Here is a 20,899-nt window from a genome sequence, read left to right on the forward strand (position 1 = left end):
GTTTGCTTTGCTATAATGTGAGCACATTATTAGCATGAGAGCATGTTGTTAGCATACAAGAGCTTCATTTGCTATGATGTGAGCACATTCTTAGCATGTGAGCGCTTCCTTTGCTGAGCTCATTATTATCAACAAAATCAGTTAAAGTCTAAAGAAAGTCGTTACTTCAACAGAATAGTCAAAATAACAAGAATTAATGTCCTTATTTCAACAGAAAGTCAAAATAACAGGAATTTTAGTCCTTATTTAATCAGAAAGTCAAAATAACAAGAATTTATGTCCTTATTTCAACAGAAAGTCAAAATAACAAGAATTTTAGTCCTTATTTAATCAGAAAGTCAAAATAACAAGAATTAATGTCCTTATTTTGACAAATTGTTTCAACAAAACTAGTCAAAATCTCAATAAATCAAGTATTTACTTTGACAAAATGACTTAATCTTAAGAAACCTGAGAAATTGTCATCATTAAAAAAAATTCAGTCAAAATAAATCAAAAATCTTGATAATTGAAATCATTATTTTGACAAACATCACAAAACAAAATGTTCTCCCCATCTGGCAGGATTAGGCGTACTTAAATTACCATTTTGTTTTAGGTGAGGTTGATTAAATGAAACCATGTACAAAGTCTTACTGTCAGTCACTAGACCTAAGACCTAATCTGGCAACCGAGTTCGAGCAGTGCCAATGTCCAGCCTTTCAACAACATGGTACGGTCTCAATGTTCGAACTTGAGTAAAAAGGCTGCGGAAAGAATGAAACTATCTGAAAGCAGCTTTAGACGCACATCCCTAAAACACCACCCCCACACACTCCCACTCTTTGATGTCCATTCTCTTTGTGCCAGAACACCATGAGCAACACAAGGCGCTGCTTCCTTAGCAACAGTGCGGGCTTGAATATGGCCGGTGTAACCTCTATGGAAAGGTAACTTGTGGAAAATTTCTTCTGACCTGACTCTGGATCTGAATCCGTCTAGTATGTCTCAAAAAAGCGTGCTTCCAAAGGAAGGCTAACCGCTAAACAGCTGTGATCACAAGTATGGTATCTGTTTCTGAGAGGCAACAAGCTTAGTTCCTGCAAGTGCTTATGTAACTGAGAGCACCAGGACAGGTCGCCAAGCTTTGAATTCTGATTCCTGATCCGAACCAAATAAGCACCCACTCCATTCTCCTCCTAACCGGCCCTCCTGGCCTTTCAGAGCGCTGATAGAGAATGAGAATGCAGCCCCAGCGAGCCGATATCCATCTAAGCCCAAAGGCGTTGAGTGTCACGCTCTACAATGGCATTGAGTGGGAGATCAGAGGGCCATCAGGCTGCTCCGATACGGAGTTAATTGAGAAGCGAGCGATAGCGGCGAGGGGAAAGGGAAGTGCTGGGGATTAGAAATGGCCCTTGCGTGACGCTCATGCTAGTTAGGGCCTCTGATTCCCACGCATGGTTACCAGGCTGTGCACGTGTGGGCAGCCCTGGCCGCTAAAAGTGGTCTCAAGTTATGCGGACGTGACACAGTACCTGCGGAGGCAATTAAGTCCAACCTTTTTAGTGGGACCATGTTTGTGTAAACGACCTCGGACCTGTGAAGAAATTAGGACACGCCATGAGAACCTTTTTGAGAACCTTATTTTAACCTCAGACATATAGTTTGGCTTGCTCTCGACTGCTGAAGTAAGTGGGGTCACTATGGCGTGATCCTATTTCAGGACAGTTAGAGCCTGTTTACACCTGGCATTAACAAGTGTAGTTGGTGATCGAATAACCTTCAGATTTTACTTGTCTGCACGAGAAGCCCAGTGTAAACACCCCCAAGACGCATTGTATTCTCTAACCATATTTAGAGGGGTTCTGAGACGTGTCTGGTCGCGCTCTTGCTCATGCTTATTTACCGGTAGGTGAGATCAGTATTCCCTTGCGGTTCAATTGGAACCATCTATGGTTCCACAGCGTTGTAGAAGAACCACCACCGCTCTTCTAAACTGTTCACAGTCTCCCGAAAGTAGATCCAGATACTATCCGGATACAAGTGAAACAACCGCCAGCGTGGTCAGGTCAAGCCATCCTAGCGATTTATCCCATGAGCAGACCGCAAGCAGCGCTCGAAACAGTAGATGTCAAAGTACAGCATCTGCCATCAGAAAGAGACTGCACAGGTTTGATTTTCATTGGCATGAAAAAAACCCATCAGAACCCAAAAAACACCTAGACCAAGACCAGGACTTCTGGAACAACCAGCTTTGGACAGATCACGAAATGTTAGTCTTGCCCTGCCGATTGTTTTTGAAAGCAAGGGATCAAATGTCCAACACTCCAGGGTCCAGGGTGTGTTTATTCTTGTAGTTCTGTTCTCTTGGTCCGGACCAAGCTAGAATTGTAGTCCTGGTTTGCTTTGTGCTCATACTGATATACTCGCAAACAAACTTAAAGGGACAAAAGCTGATGCACGTATGACAGAAGGCTGCCAGTCGAGTCTGCATAAGGTCTGTCCCAGTGGGTCCTGCATTATCCATGCAATAGCTAGCGGGATAAATGACTTGCTGGGTCCTTAAACCTGGCTTATTAAATCATGTCGTCTTGTCTTGATATCAGTATTAACCCATGATTTTGATAGCCGAGTGAGCGGGCATGGTTGATACTAGATTTTGCGGGCAAGAGTGACCCCAGGCGGTCTCTGCCCGCTTGTTAAAGTTCGAAAGGCACCCTTCGCAATTGCACCAGGGCTTGGTTTAGTCAAAAGTATAAACACACACTGGTGCATCAGAGCTGGGTACCCGGTGCTTTCCTCAGAGCAATGGCTGGTTGCGCATGTGTCAGTCCTCACTCTACCAGTGTCGGGAGCATTACACGTGCAATAGGGGGAGAGTACTGCTGAGAGGGTTGGGTAATTGGGCTAAAAAAAATCTCATAATGTTCCTCTTAACTGGAGAACCAGTAAGCAAGCAAGACCCTGCATGTTTTTTTCTTCACACGTTTTCCTGCTGTTAGCACTTTCTCATGACTCTCCCTATACACTTTCTCCCGCCCCCCCCCCCCCTCTCTCTCTTTCGCCCTTTCTTTGTATCAGATAGTTCCTGATCACCCACTTGTCTTTTTATCTTCTGGGCTTTCGAAGGAGTACTTAATGTGTTTTCTTTCACACATCCATTCTCACTCTGCTCTTCATGCCTAAGTGTTTTCTTCTCTCTCTCTCTCTCTCTCTCTCTCTCTTACCCTCGCTGCCTCTTCATTCCACTTTACAACATAAGCGCTCTGTATCTCCATCACAGGCTGATAAAAAAAAGATTTACGCCTCAATTAGGCTATCAAAGCCCGGGGGCAGAATGCTGGTGCTGTTCTTTGATTGGCCCTTTCCGCTCCCTTCCCTCAGGCTCTAAAGGATTCCGTTTAGGCCCGCGTCCCTTCTGTTTCCCACCAAGTTGTCCGCTAGGCCGGCAGACACGCTGAGCACGGAGAAAAAAAGAACGGGAACGAGCCTCCGCTGAAGTGAGGGAAAACATGGCCGCCCGGCAGACTGGGCCCTCGAGAGTCGGAGGGAGTGAGGGAGCAATTCTGCAATTATCCGGCTTTCAGAGGTGCTCCAAGCCTTGTTCACCAAAAGCTCTCTTGTTTACACTTAGACACTTTGTTTGGGTCGCGGGTTTAGTCATTTGATTGGGCAGAGCCGTGTGTGTCCTCTTCACACATGGTAACAACACCTATCAGGCCGCATATCACAGTAAGTAGTCTTGCCTATTGGGCCGATGTTGTTAGAGAGTCACCTACTGAGTTGAGCCTCAAAAGCATCAGTAAATGAGCTGGAGCTGAAATATTGGGTGAGATGTTGAGTCTGTGGCTCCGCCCCCTCTATCTGTTTACTGTTTACTCACACCTGCACGTTAGAACCTGCTGCCCAGTGATGTTCCTTTATTGGCAGTTCAAAGAGATGTGGTCGCGCTTCATGTGCCTCATCAAAGTCTGCGCTAACCCTGGTAACATCGTCTCACAGGAGCCTTATATAGTGGGTGGGAACTGACAATCGGTTCTCTCTCTCGGTTCTCTCTCTCTCTCTCTCGGTTCACTCTTTCCTTCTTGGTTCTCTCTCTCTCTCTCTCTCTCTCTCTCTCTCTCTTGGTTCACTCTTTCCTTCTCGGTTCTCTCTCTCTCTCTCTCTCTCTCTCTCTCTCTCTCTCTCTTGGTTCACTCTTTCCTTCTTGGTTCTCTCTCTCTCTCTCTCCCTCTCTCTCTCTCTCTCTCTCTCTCTCTCTGTTCACTTTCCTTCTCGGTTCTCTCTCTCTCTCTCTGTTCACTTTCCTTCTCGGTTTTCTCTCTCTCGGTTCACTCTTTCCTTCTCGGTTCTCTCTCTCTCTCTCTCTCTCTCTCTCTCTCTCTCTCTCTCTCTCTCTCTCTGTCTCTCTCTCTCTCTCTCTCTCTCTCTCTCTCTCTCTCTCTCTCTCTTTCGGTTCACTCTTTCCTTCTCGGTTTTCTCTCTCTCGGTTCACTCTATCTCAGTTCTGTTTATCTCTCTCTTTCAGTTCTTGCTTCTCATATGTAGTGGGTGGGAACTGACAGTTAAGTCCACACACTGACAATCGGTTCTCTCTCTTTCACTCGGTTCTCTCTCTGTTCTCTCTCACTTGGTTTTCCTGCTCGGGGCTGTCTTTTCCAGTTCTCTCTTTTTCAGTTCTCTTGCTTGGCTCTCTCTTACTCGGTTTTTTCTCTTTATTTTATTATCTCAGTTCTTAGTTTTCTCTCTCTCTCTCTCTCTCTCTCTCTCTCTCTCTCTCTCAGTTCTCTCATTCAGTTTTCTCTCTTTATCTATTCACTCTCTCAGTTCTCTGTTTCTCTGTCGGCTGTCTCTGTCTTGGTTCTCTCTTGGTTCTCAGTTCTCTTGTTTGGATCTTTCTCACTTTCTTGCTCTCTTGCTTGGTTCTCTCTCTCTCTCTCTCTCTCTCGGTTCACTTTTTCCTTCACATTTTTTTCTCTCTCTGTTTCTCTCTCTGTCTCAGTTCTGTCTTTCTCTCTCTTTCCGTTCTTGGTTCTCCTATATAGTGGGTAGGAACTGAAAGTTAGATCCACATCCTGACAATTGGTTTTCTCTCTCGGTTGAGTCTCTTACTCGGTTCTCCCTCTGTCTCCCTCTTTATCTGTTCTCTCTCACTTGGTTTTCTTGCTCAGGCCTCTCTTTCTCAGTTCTCTCTTTCTCGGTTCTCTCTTTTCTGACAGCTATCTTTCTCTTGGTTCTCTTTCTCTCTTGGTTCTCAGTTCTCTCTTTCTTGGTTCTCGTGCTCGGTTCTCTCTTTCTCAGTTCTCTCTCTCTTGCTAACGGTTCTCTTACTCGGGTTTCTCTTTTTATTTGTTCCCTCTCTTAGTTCTTGGTTCTCCCTTTTTCTCTCTTAGTTCTCCGTTCTCGCTCTCTTGCTCGGTTCTCTCTTTATCTGCCAGGTGTCTCTCACTTTCTCGGTTCTCTTTCTCTCTTCTCTCTCTCTCTGTTTAGTCTCTCTCAGTTCTATCTCAGTTCTTAGTTCTCTCTTTCTCGGTTCTCTCGCACTTTGTTCTCTCTCAGTTTACTATTTCTATCAATCGCTTTTCTATCTCTCGGGTTCTGTCTCTGACTCGGTTATCTCTCTCTCTTTCTCTCTCTCTCTCTCTCTCTCAGTTCTAGGTTCTCCTACACTTTCCCTCGGTCCATCATATCTCTCTCTCTATTTTTACTGTCTCTGTCTGTCACACCTGGCATCATACAGCACAGTATGTTGATACAGTATATCTATATACGGTATATCTGTCTATACCGGTGTACAGGTGAAAGCTGTAACAGCAGGCAGGTAGCAGTTGCCATCACAATGGAGAGTATCAACCACTTGAGGAGCTAGTACCTAGTCAGCACTCGTTAAAAGTATATAGCGCTCCCTGCCGACACAAGGACAGAAAGAGAGAACTGTGGCTGGCGCCAAAAAAAAAGCTGACGCCACAAAGTGTGCTGACACCACGAAGTGCTAAGATAGCGGATTCATTCAAACAGTCTGCAGGTGATGATTAGGACACCTTTCCACCCCTGCTTTGGCTGCTTTTTGGAAATGACTAAAATTGGAAAGTTGGAAAAGTCACCCCCCCCCCCCCACCTGCTAATTACCTAGTTTTGTTTTAGGTCTGTTAGAGCAGGGAAAACAGCAAACCGTGCCCACCCCTGCACTGTGTGGGCGAAAATATTGGGACACCTGCTCATTCATTGTTTTTTCTAAAAAAAAAAAAGGGTTGATCCTGCTTTTGTTGGAGTAGCTGTCTCTACTGTCTAGGGAAGAAGGCTTTCTTCTAGGGGAGCATTGCTGTAATGATTTAATTGCCTTCAGTGCCAAGAACAGTGTTAGTGAAGTCAGGATGTTGGATGATCAATCATCACCTCACCTCATCATACCAAACTCCCTGACTCATCCCAGAAGAACTGGATGGAGCAACAACCATCATTCCAGACAACACAGTTCCACTGCTCCACATCTCAATGCTGGGGGGCTTATATTCCTCTAGCCCACGCCTGAATGTTTATCTGCTCTAGATAGTCCTATTCTATTGGCAGTACTTCTCTACAGACACTAGACAAGCTGAGCATATGTGTGCACTTGCACACCTGTGTCAGCAATGGGTGCAATCTGAAGCAGTTGCATGCATTCTATAGAAGGGGTGTCCACAAACATTTGGACATATAGTGTGCGTCAGCGATGACTAGCACAGGAGGCTAATTATTGTCAACTGTCGTCTTCTTGTAAACATTGGCTGCAGGTGTAAGGAAATAAACAAACAAACTAACTAACTAACTGTGCCAAAATGTTGTTTTTTCCGGGAGGAACTACCTTTGGAATAGAACCAGAAAGGTGAGGAGCAATGATTTGCATAACTGCACAAGCTGATTTGCATATTACCCGATCAGACTCACTGGAGATGCATCTGACCACTAAATATAAGTGCATGTGGTCAAAATCCAGACCCAGACACTAGTTATGTGAAACTTATTTTGCCATTGGCTAAAAATCACCTGAAAAAAAGTTGTAGGCGGAGCTTATGTGCCCTCAGATTATGAACATAGAAAGGTTGTCCGCAGCAGGTTTAGATAACATACTGATCTTATTTTAACGGCAAGTGTAAACATGACCCCAGAATCTAATTTCTGGCATCCGATGTCTGCGGCCTGGTGTAAACGGAAAGTCCACAAGCAATATCTGGACATTATCCAGATATAAGATGCATGGAAATATGTTCTTCAGGGTCAAATAAGTAAAGGCAAAGTGGCATAAGGTAGAGCTTCAAAGAGCAACATGGATAACTGAAGCTAGCTATGGTCCTCAGCTGACACAGGGGATTAGGTGGCAGTAAGGCCATTAGCAAGGCCCGTGACATTTGGTCCTGCATCAAAGTCCAAACCCTTAAACGCCTTTTAAAGATGAAGGATGGCAGAACCTGGATCTTCCAGGTCTTCATATTAGGTAGCTTCCATTTCAGCTTCTAACGCCATCAATAAGTGCTTTGAGGAAAAACTGATTGAGCAGGCATTAAGGAGCGTTAGTTAAATATTTTAGTAGAAGATTCGAAGTGAAGTGAATCGTATGTGTTTTGCTCTCTCCGGGCCAATCTCCTTCCAAGAGGGATCTAGTACGGAGCGCAGGATAAGGAGCTTATAAAGTGTTGAAACTGCCGTGGAAGTGTAATCCACTTTCTGCTTTGTGTAACATCGCTGAAAGCTGACAATGATTAATGTCACACCGCTTTGCCTGTGGATCCTACAAGCAACTTCTCCAACGCAACGGTAGAACTCGATATTCCATAAATGTCCAGTGTAGCAACTTCAAGTCAATAACAATAGTCAATAAAACTGTCCCAAAGCACCTCACAATCAAACGTCTGGATGCGTCACGCAGACAAGGACATGGCTGGCCAGTTAAGTATGGCTGTCTGAGGAAATGAGACTCTACCCTTTAGACCTGGACTTAGCAAACTGATCGCTGAAAGGCGAGGAAGAGATTTTAACTGGAGTCTGGGGTAGTGGGGCACTGTTCTATACTGTTAAAAGTACAAGATCCCTGAGGTTCTTCAGTCTAAAACTGTGAATGAACCTCTTATGGTGCTTTGAGAAACCTTCAAGGAACCTTTTTCTTCTAAAAATCTTTTCTTGAAGGTTCCTCAAAGCCCCTTAAGAGTTTCAGTTTCAACTTGAAAACCCTCCAAAGGTCCATAATGGAACTTTTCCTTTTAACAGTGTACCAAGCAGTGGCACCTGAAAATAAGCTCCCTGGACAAAAAGGTAGTCACATAAGCTGCAGATTCTAGAAGCTACGTCCTTCACATTGCGGTCTTCGGCACGATCAAATGCAGTCACTCGTTTTTGCCAATCATTAGCATCTGCTTTGCGACCCATTTTCCGACATCCAACAAGACCTTCGCTGCACTGTACCACTTCTTCCCAATCTATGAATCTCGCCACACGTCTTACAAGTATTTATAGCCCGGTCATTCCTGTGTAACGCCATCTGCAGGAGCCTGAAGTTACTACCACCTTAAACTCTCAAGATGTTTAAGGGAGCTTATATGACTATACGACCACTAAATTCAGTATCGAACATTTTCAAGGCAAAACATCTAAACAAGCCTGATGTATTTTAGGAACACCTCTCCAGCTGTTAAGCATGGGGGTGGATCAACTGTGATTTGGGATTGTGCTGCAGCCAGAGGCACGAGTAGCATTTAACGTGAAGAGGGAAGAAGGAGTTCAATTAAATACCAGCAAATTCTGGAAAAAGGCAGAGCAATAAAAAGAGGATGGCTTCTACAGCAAGATAATGATCCTGAATACACCTTGAAATCCACAATAGACTGCCTCAAGAAGCACAAGCTGAAAGTTTTAACGTGACCCTCACAGTTGTTCAACCTAAATATCGTGAGAATCTAGTAGATATACAGACATGCAGACATCCAAAAAGTGCAGTTCAACCAAGAACCTCACAGAACTAGAAGCCTTTTGCGAGAAAGAAAAAAAAGACTTGCTGGTTACAAACTGTGATCCTTGCCAAAGGGGCTGTTATAAAAATCTGGCAATTCAGGATGCCTGATTCCTTTAGGCCAATTTATTGCAAACCTTTAAGAAAAAAAAAGAAAAATAACAGAGTAATGTTTCTTTAAAATATGAAAGAAATGTTTACCTTGCCACTGTACACATATCACCCAATAAGTACATATTAACATTCACAAGTATCACTGGCAATAACAATAGGCTGTTGTCATTTTACATGAAAAGTGCAGCAAGTATCCCTATACCAGCCTATGACCATAAATCTGGCAGTGTGCATCAACAATCCCAAAATCCATTTGGTTTCTAAACAAAATGACGTCTTTTTGGCCCAAATAATGCAGTGATTTGATCCCTCTCGCTTGATTATGATTGGTCCCACTCAGCCCGTCATTTGTCCTGAGACCCCCTCCTGCCTGTGACTGGTCCTTAATCTTTCTAATTTTTTTCTTAGGCTTCCACGTGACTGCAATGGGCCCTATCATTGAAGCTTAGGATGCATTGCATCAGAAGAAGGCCAAGTTTTTTGGCTATTACGTCACTGAAGGTTGTCTCTGTTTTGTAGGATCTTTCGCCTATAAATTTATGTTCCGGGTACCCAGCTCTGATGCTTCGGCTAGCAGGCGCCCATGCCGGCCAGCATCTTACTAAAGTGATGTGGAGAGAGAGAGAGAGAGCAAGCCACCTACCCACTCAAAGAGAGCAAGGCCAATTGTGCCCTCTCAGGCTCCGGGTGCTGATGGCGATTCTCAGGTCATAGTGGCAGCGCCTTAGTCCTCGGGACAACTCAGTGCTGACACTACTGCCTCAACCACTCTGAAGACAATCCTACAGAAAAGTCAGGCCACCATAAGCTGGCAAATACGACATGCCAGCATCTGCAGAAAGCGCAAGCGCTATTCATGCGGCCCGAAGCCGGCTGTTATTGTAGGAGGCGCTCCTTTGACCTCTGACATCCAGCGCGGTCAATGCTGTTTGGTAAAGATGAGATGTTGAGATGTCCCCAAGAGGCAATTATCATGTTCAGTCTGTTTACTGTCAGAGTGTAGTAAATAAACCGCTGACATTTGGCCGGATCGGGTAATTATCCGCAGCGTAAGCCGCAAATTTCAGAGCTTTTTAAAGGACAGCCCAGCTCAGAATGTTCACATGCCAACAATCGCACTGGTCGGCCGGGTCAAAACTATGACATGCAATAGAGATGTAAAGTCCAGAGGCGAATAAGAATGACAAGCATGCAAATTATATTAAAAAAAAGGACACAACAAAATTACAGCAGTGCAGAGAGACAGAGAAAGAGAGAGAGAATCATTAGCCTGGGTTAATAGAAAAGCTGATTTAAAAGAAGGCAAGGGGAAGACTTCATTTAAGGATATTGGAAAACCTGTCAGGGTAATAATAAGTGTGCTTGTTTGGCCCGAGCATAATAAAAGAGGTAAAAGTTGAATGATCTTGGCCTTGAGCAGGAGAGCACCGCGGAGAGTCTTACTCCCCCATCAACAACGGAAAGAAGCAATCAATATACATTTTTATGAACGACTAGCATAGAATGAAACATCCCCCTAAGATTGCATGTAAATTGTTTCATTAGCTTTTGTTTTTGTTAAACCAAGTTGAATTAACAGCAGATTTTTACAGGAATGTTCATTTTTTTTTATTTTCTCGTCAAGGAAGGGAGGCGCAAAATAAACCAGCATCTAAAAACATACAGCAGGTCATCAGACCTTACTGTCATAAAAGTGAGCTAGCTGTCACCGTTGGTTGGTGGCCTGTCTGTAACTACTTAGTTACTAGTTATTTCTTCAATGTAGCAATGCAAATAATACATGAAAAGTCGGTTGTTTTTTTGTTGGGGGAGGGGGGCGGGGTTTGTCACAGTAAGTCTCCGGTAGCAGTTCCTCCAACTGTTTTGCGCAACTGATGGGAAATGGATGGTTCTGACGGCTGTTTCTGCATTCCTGTTAACGTGACTGATTGTGTGGAGATTCCTCTTAAGGTTCAGACACAGTGCTCTGCATATCCACAACGCTCGCAACGTCGTCCTTTCTGGGAGAGAACCCTTCGAATGCGGCGGCCTAAGCCGCGGCCGTATTTGTAAACACGCCACTTTTGAGAGCAAGCTCTGATCCCTGCCTTAATCACATAGCTTGGACTGTTAAACACCGGAAGGAGAGAGCAAGAGAGCGTACGTGCCTGGAGGCAGACACCTGGAACCTGACCCATATTTGGAGGGCTCTGGAATCGTCATTCATGGTGATGGGGTGTGGGACGGTAAATGGAACAGAAGGAGGCAGATTAACAAAATAAGCAGAAACAGAAAGAACAATTGAATAGGATAAAAAACAAAAACAAAGCAAATAACAGTAAAAATACAGTCAATTCTCAATTGAGCCTAATGATAATAAAGAGTAGGCACTGGCACACAGAGTAACAGAATAGCCTTAATCCTTAGTTGTTGGGATCATGACGCGGGTAAGAATGAATAATCACTCATTGACGACGTATCATTTTCAGCAGTTACGTCATTTTTCTTGCAGAGCATCCAGAATCAGTAGTAAAATGACTCAAAGTGATTGACAGAAAATGGATAAAGAATTATAGTCAATTACAGAATAATATGAAAGAACTCAGTAGAACTGTTAACGTATGTATACCCCTCCCTTGATGTCACTAATCTCATCATCTCATTTTTTGGTTGACTGGTCCATGAAGCTGTAGGTTAAATGAGAGTACTGGGGGCAACGGCAAGAGTGTTCCTTTTAAATCAAATTTGAGGCCTGGGCCGTTAACACCCCCCGCACTTACCCCACATCTCCATACACATACAGACGGCATGAACCAGCCATAGTTAACTGCTAATTAGTTAACCTAATCAAACCGGACGTTCCTTAATTAAGTGACGGCTGAAAATAGAGGCGTCAGAGTTAATTGAATTGAAGTCATTTTTAGTACCAATGATAGCTTTGAAGGTACATGATGAAACTGTGTAGTTTTATGAGTATAAATATTTATGAGCACAGATCTATAGTTATTAATAACGAGGTCTCTACCCACTCCCCTCTTGGTCCGGTCTTACTCCCCTAGGTCAACTGATTCATGGCTTGAAGGACAAACCGGAAAACAACTGGAAAACCGTGTAGTAGCTGACCCTGGCACTGCACAGGCTAGGCCACATTGCTCTGTCATGTGATCATCGCTGCATTCCGCTGTAAATGCCTTGCAAATGCAAATCTGTCAAATGCACCAGGTGTAACCCAGCCGGTGCAGGGGAACGGAAACGACGGAGAAACCAGTGATATGGATAACATCAGTGATGGCCTGTGATATGGAACTGATACGCATCTGTACATTGTGCATTCTATACATTCGTACCTGCCCTGGTTTGCGCTTCCTTTACGCTTCCTTTTTTTGCGGATCCTCCTGTTCAACACTACATGCGGCCGGCAAAAGATCCTGACAGTACTGAAGCTCCCTGGGGTGTTTCTTCGGCTTTGTTTTTCAGATTTCCTCCACCTTTCTCCTGGTTTCGTTTTTAGATGACAAATACTATTGAAATGTAAATCTGGTCGCCACTCGTGGGATCTCTCAAGTATAGATTGAAAAGTCTGCTTTTGACAGCTTTATGGAACATCAGCGCATTTCTCCATTTTGAACGCATACACCCATATGCACAAACACTCTTCCTCACGGCTGGCTCACAAATGAATGCAGTGCCCTGCGAATTGTGTGGGAGTACACATGCGCACCCTCTCTCAGGCTCAATGAGGACTCGGGCTACAAAGGTCTCGCTATTGACATAAACGATGCATACACAAATGAATACTGGGCAAATGCGATTCTTTCATAACAAATGATATGCCCCCTGGAATATGTTCATTGAACATGACTATTATGAGAGTTGGTCTCAGCTTTCGGGCCTAAAATTAGATCTAAATGTATTGTCATGCTTGCTCTCACCCTCTTGCTCGCCTTCTCTTTCTCTCTCTCTCTCTCCCTCCCTCCCTCTCTCCCACTTTCTGGCTCTTTGATGACTCATCCTGTACACAGACCGATCAAAACAACTTGTCCTCAGACCCTGACAAACTTAACTTTGCTTTTGTACACAGCAACCATCCCCTTGGCTGCTCTTCCACGGCGGATCATCAAGCTAATCAGGCAGCGCAGAAGGCCCATGCTTTAGAGCCTCCACTGCCTCAGAGCTTACAGCTTTTGCTGTGCCGACACACCCTTCCAGTAGTCGAGGATGTCATGCAAGTCCTCGCCCTTCGCAAACTGGACCTTCTTGCGCAGAGCGTTTCCAGCTGTGATGTAGCAGGATTCCTCCCGCGGGCCTTTTCTGTAGGGGCGGAAGCGCTCCCAGATTCGCAGGGTGCTTTCAGAGGAATACTCTGGGCTGGACGAGTACCCAGAGTAGTTGTGGTGGCGGGGCGAGAGCTGGGAGTAGGAGGCAGCGTCCCTCTTGGTGCGAGATAGGGGTTTGAGGAAAGATGCCCTTTGGGCAGGGGAGTCATGGGAGCCCTCGTAGTAGAGAGCGGGGACAGAATGACGGTGCTCCGCACAGTGGTAGTCCGGATGCACCTCCAGATGCTGTTGAAGGCCCATGCCATCTACAGTGCCTCCATCCATGCTACAGCCCCCACCGCCGCCACCACCATTACCACCAACTAAAGGAAGCCTCTCGAGGGGTTCCCCGCAACCTATTGGACTTCCCTTTTCCGGATACTGGCAGGGATCAGGACTTCTGGGCTCTGGGACATCCAGGCTGTAAACACGGGCTTTTCCTCCAGCAGGGCCACAATGCTTTTTGGAAGAGCTGACAATGACAGCTGCATCTGCACTCATCTGTCTCTGGATAGGTCTCACTGCTGTAGCTGGTGGTGGAGGCCGGTAAGGAGGTGACACAAAGCCCCCTCCTGTGATCCCTGGCCTTTCAGAGAGGGGACCTGCTAGGGGAAGAGGAGGTGGAGGAGGGATTTTTGGGGACGGCATCACCTGGCAGCCATCCGTCATGCCACCCGAGAGTGGAATCAGACCTCGGGTTAAGGAAGAGCTGCTGGTAGGTGGAGGGGAGGTGGGATTCACGCTTGTAGTCGCAGAGGACACGGCAGCAGCTACAGAGTCGAGCTTGAGGGCATCGATGCAGTTGTTGATGATCTGGTTGACCTTGTCAACTTCCATCGCAATAGTGGAGATCTCTGACGCTGATCCTCGGCCATCGTCATCCGAGTCATCTACAAGGTCACTTCCGTCTTCTTCCCTGAGGTCTTCCGCTCTAACAGCCTGCATCATTCCATCTCTCCCTCTGTCATCTCCCGCTCCTGAAGTCCTAATGTCCATGTAGTTGCCCTTGCTTGCCATGGCCTCAGAGAAGGCAGTAGCCATCTTCTCCACTTGAGGGATGGAGGACAGTCGGGAGGAGCTCGTGTTGGCAGAGCCATGACCAAGCAAGCCTGAGCTGGAGGATGAGGACATGGGCAGCTTGCCATGGTGGTGCTGGTGGTGGGTCTGCTCATGGAGCTTCTGCACCGCTGTCGGATCATTTGCAGCCGCTGCCGCCACCTCTGGTCCATAGCGCATCTCCAGAATGGTCTTCTTCACACAGATGGATTTTTCTTTCTCTTCCTGCCTTCGACGCCTCCGCAAACAGTAATACACCAGGCCAAGAACAATCAGCATACCAAACAAGCAGCCCACGATAGTCATGATGTAATGAGTAGTAGTGGAGGGGGTTGACAGCATGTAATCTGGCGTCGGAGCTTGAGTGGAGAAGCAAATACATGTGTGATTGAAGCGCTGAGAGTTACGTATTGAGGCCACACAAAAGGTGTAGTTGGTGTTGGACTTCAGCTTGTTGAGAGTAATTAACTCCTTCTTGTTCTTCAGATTCATCACATCAGAAACATAGCTGTTGTTGTACTGTACCAGGATATACATCTTGCTATAGGGTCGGGGTATCTGCACCAGCAGGGATGCTGAAGAAAGTGACACATGCTGAAGTTTTATGTTGGGGCTAAAAGAATTCTCAGAGGAGGACGAGGTCGTGGGCTGATGGTATGGCCCAATGCGGTCAAACATATCAGGCCCTAGGCCTGAGGAGTCTGAATCTGGCGGCAGTGAAGTCATCCCTGGAATGAAAACTCCATCTCGGCACATGGAAGAGAGGATGTTGCGAGCGCTGCGACCATGTCCTCCTACAGGGCTCAGCAACGGATAGCCAAAAAGCTCCCGCGGAGTCTCACATTGCAGCCGATCGTAAGTGTGTGTGACATTGTTGAAGGCTTCCAGCCAGGTAAGGAAGCTGTATAGCTCGCATCCACAATGAAATGGGTTCCCTGCAAGCTCGCAGACCATCAGCCGTCCCACCACCGTGAACGTGGATGGATCTAACCGGGCCAGCTTGTTAGAGGACAGATCCAGACTGCTGAGGCTTGGGCACTCCCAGAAAGCATTGGTGGCAATGACCTCAATGAGGTTATGCTGCAAGAATAGGCACTGCATGCGCCCCAAACCCCGCAACATGCCTTCAGTCAGGTTGGTCAGCTTGTTGTATCCCAGCTGCAGCACCTGCAGGTTAGCCTGGCCAGCGAAAGCCCCGTCCTCAATGTAAGATATCTCGTTTTTGGTGAGGTTCAGGTCTGTCAGGTTGGTGAAACGACTGAGCGAGGAGAAGAAAACTGCCTTGAGCTTGTTCTCATTGAGACGTAAGTCGTGCACGGTGTTGTTGATGTGCTGCGGGATCGTCTCGTACGGTGGCTGGTTCTGACTGCAGATGGCCAGCCATACATAGCCTTTATCCCCTTCGATGAGCCAGCAGTCACCGTTCACCAGAGCTGGCACTGAAAATAGCAGGAGAAGAGAAGAAAGGTGGAGGAAAGCACCGCAGGGAGAGGAAAGGATGCACAACTTACTCTTCATGATGGGGGACAGTGGGAAGAGCTAAGGGTTGTTATGGTAATTGTGGAGAAAGGGAACGGGGTAGAGTCTGTAGAGTGCAGAGGAGTAGGCAGTCAGATCAAGTGGGATAGTCTGAGAATGTGGAGACTGTGCAGTTACAGCTGTGGCCTTGTCACAGATTCGAACAGAGTCCCCATGTTATCTGATTTTCCGTAGGTCTGGAGTACTGACTGTCGCTGGACCACCACATAGTCTCCTCATAGGTCCTTTGGACCCTGACTTGGAGGGACGCTGCTACAGTCTTCCTGTAGAGGGAAAGAACAGAGCTAAGGTTAATGAATAGAGATTATCCACCCCTTTCAAGTTCAGGCATGTAAAGAGAATTATACAGCAGAATATAGAATAAATATACCCTTATCAGCCATAACATTAGTACTAGTAGCAGACGAAGTGACTGTAATAGTAACTGATTATCTTCATCTACAGTGGCTTAGTTTTTAAAGGTGATGTGTTGGAATCAGGAAAAATGGTCAAGCATAAGGACCTGAGCCACTTTGACCATTGGGTCCAATCATCAAAAACTCATATGGAGTAGTCAGTACCTTCGAAAAGTGGTCCAAGAAAGGACCCAAGACTCATTGATGCCCATGGAGGCCCCAACTCGCAACTTACAGGGCTTAAAGGATCTGCTGCCTACGTCTTGGTGCCAGATACCTACTCAATATTAGGCCGGTGGTGCTAATGTTATGGCTGATCAGTGTACTATTCCATGACACCTGTTTACTGCCCAGAAATGGTCTAAATATACAATCCAGACAACTGTACTTCCTATATTATGATGAAAATTTGAAATTTGATACTTTTCCCAAAGGAGCAAATCATTCCTAAGCTGTACATCCCCTTGACTCTTTGCCTTTTGCCAGGAGAGTCAGACAAGGTGTCTACAAAATGAAGCTCATTCATCTTTCTGTGCCACCTATGTTTCACACTGTGCTCTAGAATTCAAAAGGCCTTTCAGACATGGCACACATCATTAATCACCAAACTGCGCTAGAGTTCATTTTTAGAGCCGCACACACAAACATGCCCCCGCCCGCGTTCATCCTGCGTTTGATTTGCATGCAGGAAAGAATCCGGGAGAAATGTCCATAGAGCATGGGATTAAAAATCCTCCCGTATTGTGCCAAGTCCCGTTATCCGCTGGGCAAGGCACAAATTGGAAACCATTCGTGGACTAAACAGTCTCAAATCCATCACTCTATCCACAGTCCACTGGAGACTTAGCTCTTTTAATTCTCCTCAAGCTTCAAGACCCCGTCGTGCTTTCCATTAATAGACAGCAATGTCGGTTCTTGCAGGTAGGCTGAACTGTGCTAAATGAATGCAGCAGTTAAACAGTAGGCCTACAGTTGGTGCTCTAAAACAGTTCAGTTGTTAGTTTAAAAACAGGTTTTCTGCGGCTAGCCCGCTAAATAAGCCATTCTAACGTAGGAGTGTTGTGAAGTCCAAGGTCACTGAAGTATCTCATGGCACAAATACAAAAGTCTCTCTGTCTCTCGTTCTCTCTCTCTCTTGCATGCAACAAGAAAGTCTAGAGCCTAGGATTACTCTGAAGCTTAACCAGTCTCGCGGCAAACATTCTCTGATACCATCAAAGGTGGTCTACTATGAGCCACTTCAAGGAGAGGGTGCAAACTATGAATAAATGATGACCAAAAAGCAAACCTACTTTTGTAATCTTTAGCAGCACTGAAAGTGATAAGACTTTAGAAGCAAAGACAAAGTGTGAGGACACCATACAGAGACAAACTCAGCAAAGATTGCGAGGCATATTCTTTTGATGAACTATCGCCAAGCAACCCCACATTGCAGCCTCCCAAACTCGTACTTGGCCGTTATCAACTATCTTGCTTTCTGTATAAGTGTGTGTAACTGTGATCAGTTATGGAACTCAGGAACTGGGCCATAAAACCTACAGCCATTTGTTTACATTTTGACTGAAGGACTACAACAACATATTAGTGGGAGTAGAGGACATATTAGCGAACTAGTGGATACATTAGTGGACTACATTAGTGTACTAGAGGACATGTTAGTGCAGTAGTGGAAACTTTAGTGGACTCGAGGACACATTAGTGGACTAGAGGACATGTTGGTTAAGTGGTGAATACATTAGTGGACAATAATAGAGGACTACAGGACACAATTTAATAGTAGAAATATTACTGGACTAAAGGATACATTAGAGGACTAGTGGACACATTACTGGACTAGGGGACACATTAGTGGACTAGGGGATATAATGTGACTATAGTGAAGTAGTGGATACATTAGTTAACAATATTAAAGGACTACAGGATACAATGTAATAGTGGATATATTACTAGACTAAAGGACATGTCAGTTGACTAGGGGACACATTAGTGGACTAGTTGACATGTTAGTGGACTAGAGTACATATTTGCGAATTAGTGAATATACTATTTGACTATATTAGTGGACTAGAGGACACATTAGTGGACTAGTTGACATGTTAGTGGACTATGGGACACATTAGTGGACTAGTGGACATGTTAGTGGACTAGGGGACACATTAGTGGACTAGGGAACATATAAGTGGACTAGAGGACATATTAGTGAAGTAGTGGATACCTCAGCAGGCAATATTAAAAGACTACAGAACACAATTTAATAGTGGATTCATATTATTGGACTAAAGGACACATTAGAGGACAAGTGGACATGTGGGTGCAAGCTCAGCACGAATCGGGTCAGGTATGCAAATTGGGTAGCGACACCGTTTCTCCTGCCCTTCCTGGGTTTCTGTTCAATAGCGTGACTAATCCATAACGAGGCATGGATTAGTCATTAAGCATGAATGTAACGTTAGCATTAGCTACTTTAGAAGACAGACAGCTATCATAACACACAGACTGGTTGTAACTTTTCACAAACAGCCTTCACCACAGAATACCTCCAAAATGTCTCTTAACCTGAAATGGACTTCCTCTGTCAAACAGGGGAAACCAGGGATCAGTACTCTGTGCTGCTCCTGGGCTTGGAAGCAGCTTTCACACTCTGCCAAACGTACCGATCATGTCTTGAACAAACCAAATATGCATTCCCCTGTGAATCTATCAATCAATGCCTTTAAAGAACATTTAAAACCCCGCTCTGTTTAATTGCTGAGCTCGTGGACCTCACTGACAACAACACAAGCGGCTCCAGGGGTGCAAGATTACAAACTGATTAAGGTAATAAAAGCAGGGAGTCTGAACAAAGCATGGATAAAGACCAAAGCAAGGCTAGAATCTGTTAAAGCTGGGAGACTAAATGCCAAACTTGAACCCCACAGATATTACAGAGCGATGAATAGTCATCTACCGTCAGGTTTGGCCAAAGACTTCAAGCTCTGACTGGCAGTATTTGGAGCTGCTGGCTCTTTACGCCTCTCTCTCTCTATTTCCCTCTCTCCCTGTCTTCAGCTCATCAGAGATGTGATCTGGTTTGGTGCTCCACATTCTGAAGCCCAGAGGAAGCTTTAATTAGAGCTGGGGCTCAGCTACAGAGAGGGGTACGTTCCAATGAGAGAGGCCAAAGTGTGTGTGTGTGTGTGTGTGTGTGTGAGTGTGTGAGTGAGTGTTTCTGTGTTCTGAAGACTGAAAGAGATTGAGGAAAAGACGGGGGTGAGAAAGTTAGCACAGGAAAAAAAAAGAGGAATTATGCCGCTACTGTAGGAATTCAACACGCGTACCGGTTCGGGTTTGGAATATCGATCTTGAGAAGGTTTACCAGCCTCATTTCATTTACATATAAAAAGCACTTGGGAAAAGGCTCGCTCCAACCGAGTGTTTTCAGTGCAACAGAACCATTTGATCCAGTGTTGAAGAGTGCTCTCACTCAGAGTGCCAATTACAATTGATTACTGTCTCTCTAAGGCCGTTACTTAATTAGATATGATGAGCTTCTTTGAATTCAATATCTCATTCATTCCGAGTCATAATGATCCGTACTCACCGAACAAGCCCGACTTACGCACAGGTAGGCTAAACGTAGCACTTTCTACACTCTATGTAGAGGTGATTTGACGCATGGAAATACGGGAAGACATGGAATAGTTCCGTCTTATAATGGATATATTAGTGAAGTAGGGGACATATTAGTGAAATAGGTGATACATTAGTGGACAATACTAGAGGACTACAGGACACACTGTAATAGTAGATATATTATTAGACTAGAGGAAACATTAGTGGACTAGTGAACATAGTGGAGTAGTGGTTATATTAGTAGACTAGAGGACACAATAGTGGACTTGTGAACATAGTGGAGTAGTGGTTATATTAGTAGACTAGAGGACACAACAGTGGACTAGTGAACATAGTGGAGTAGTGGTTATATTAGTAGACTAGAGGACACAACAGTGGACTAGTGAACATAGTGGAGTCGTGGTTATATTAGTAGACTAGAGGAAACATTAGTGGACTAGTAAACATAGTGGAGTAGTGGTTATATTAGTAGACTAGAGGACACAATAGTGGACTAGTGAACATAGTGGAGTAGTGAATACATTAGTAGAGTAGGAGACACAGTAAGGTAGTGGATAAATTACAGGATAACACTAGATGACTACAGGACACAGTTTAATGGTGGTTATAATATTAGACTAAATGACACATTAGTGGACTAGTATACATAGTGGAGTAGTGAATACATTAGTAGAGTAGGGGGCATATTAGTAAAGTAGGGGTTACATATTATAGGACTACAGGACACAATGTAATAGTAGATATATTACTGGACCAAAGGGCACATTAGTGGACTAGTGGTTATATTAGTAGACTAGAGGACACAATAGGGGACTAGTAAACATAGTAGAGTAGTGAATACATTAGTAGAGTAGTGGACACATTAGTAAAGTAGAGGATAATTTACTGGACAAAACTAGAGAACTACAGGACACACTGTAATA

The 20,899-nt window shown here is 45.0% G+C and overlaps 1 protein-coding gene across 3 annotated transcripts in view; it reads right to left on the reverse strand.

Moving 5' to 3' along the window:
• Positions 1-4,332: 4,332 nt before the first annotated feature.
• The window catches only part of elfn2b (extracellular leucine-rich repeat and fibronectin type III domain containing 2b), a 152,828-nt gene continuing 136,261 nt past the window's right edge, over positions 4,333-20,899 (reverse strand). For all 3 annotated transcript variants that reach the window (XM_072692976.1, XM_072692977.1, XM_072692978.1), the window contains exon 3: positions 4,333-16,232. In XM_072692976.1, coding sequence (XP_072549077.1) covers positions 13,234-15,948 — 2,715 coding nt within the window. In that variant the 5' untranslated portion in view covers positions 15,949-16,232 and the 3' untranslated portion in view covers positions 4,333-13,233. The remainder of the gene's footprint in view (positions 16,233-20,899) is intronic.

The sequence above is a fragment of the Salminus brasiliensis genome, chromosome 12 (assembly GCF_030463535.1).
Source record: "Salminus brasiliensis chromosome 12, fSalBra1.hap2, whole genome shotgun sequence".
Lineage (NCBI taxonomy): Eukaryota > Metazoa > Chordata > Actinopteri > Characiformes > Bryconidae > Salminus > Salminus brasiliensis.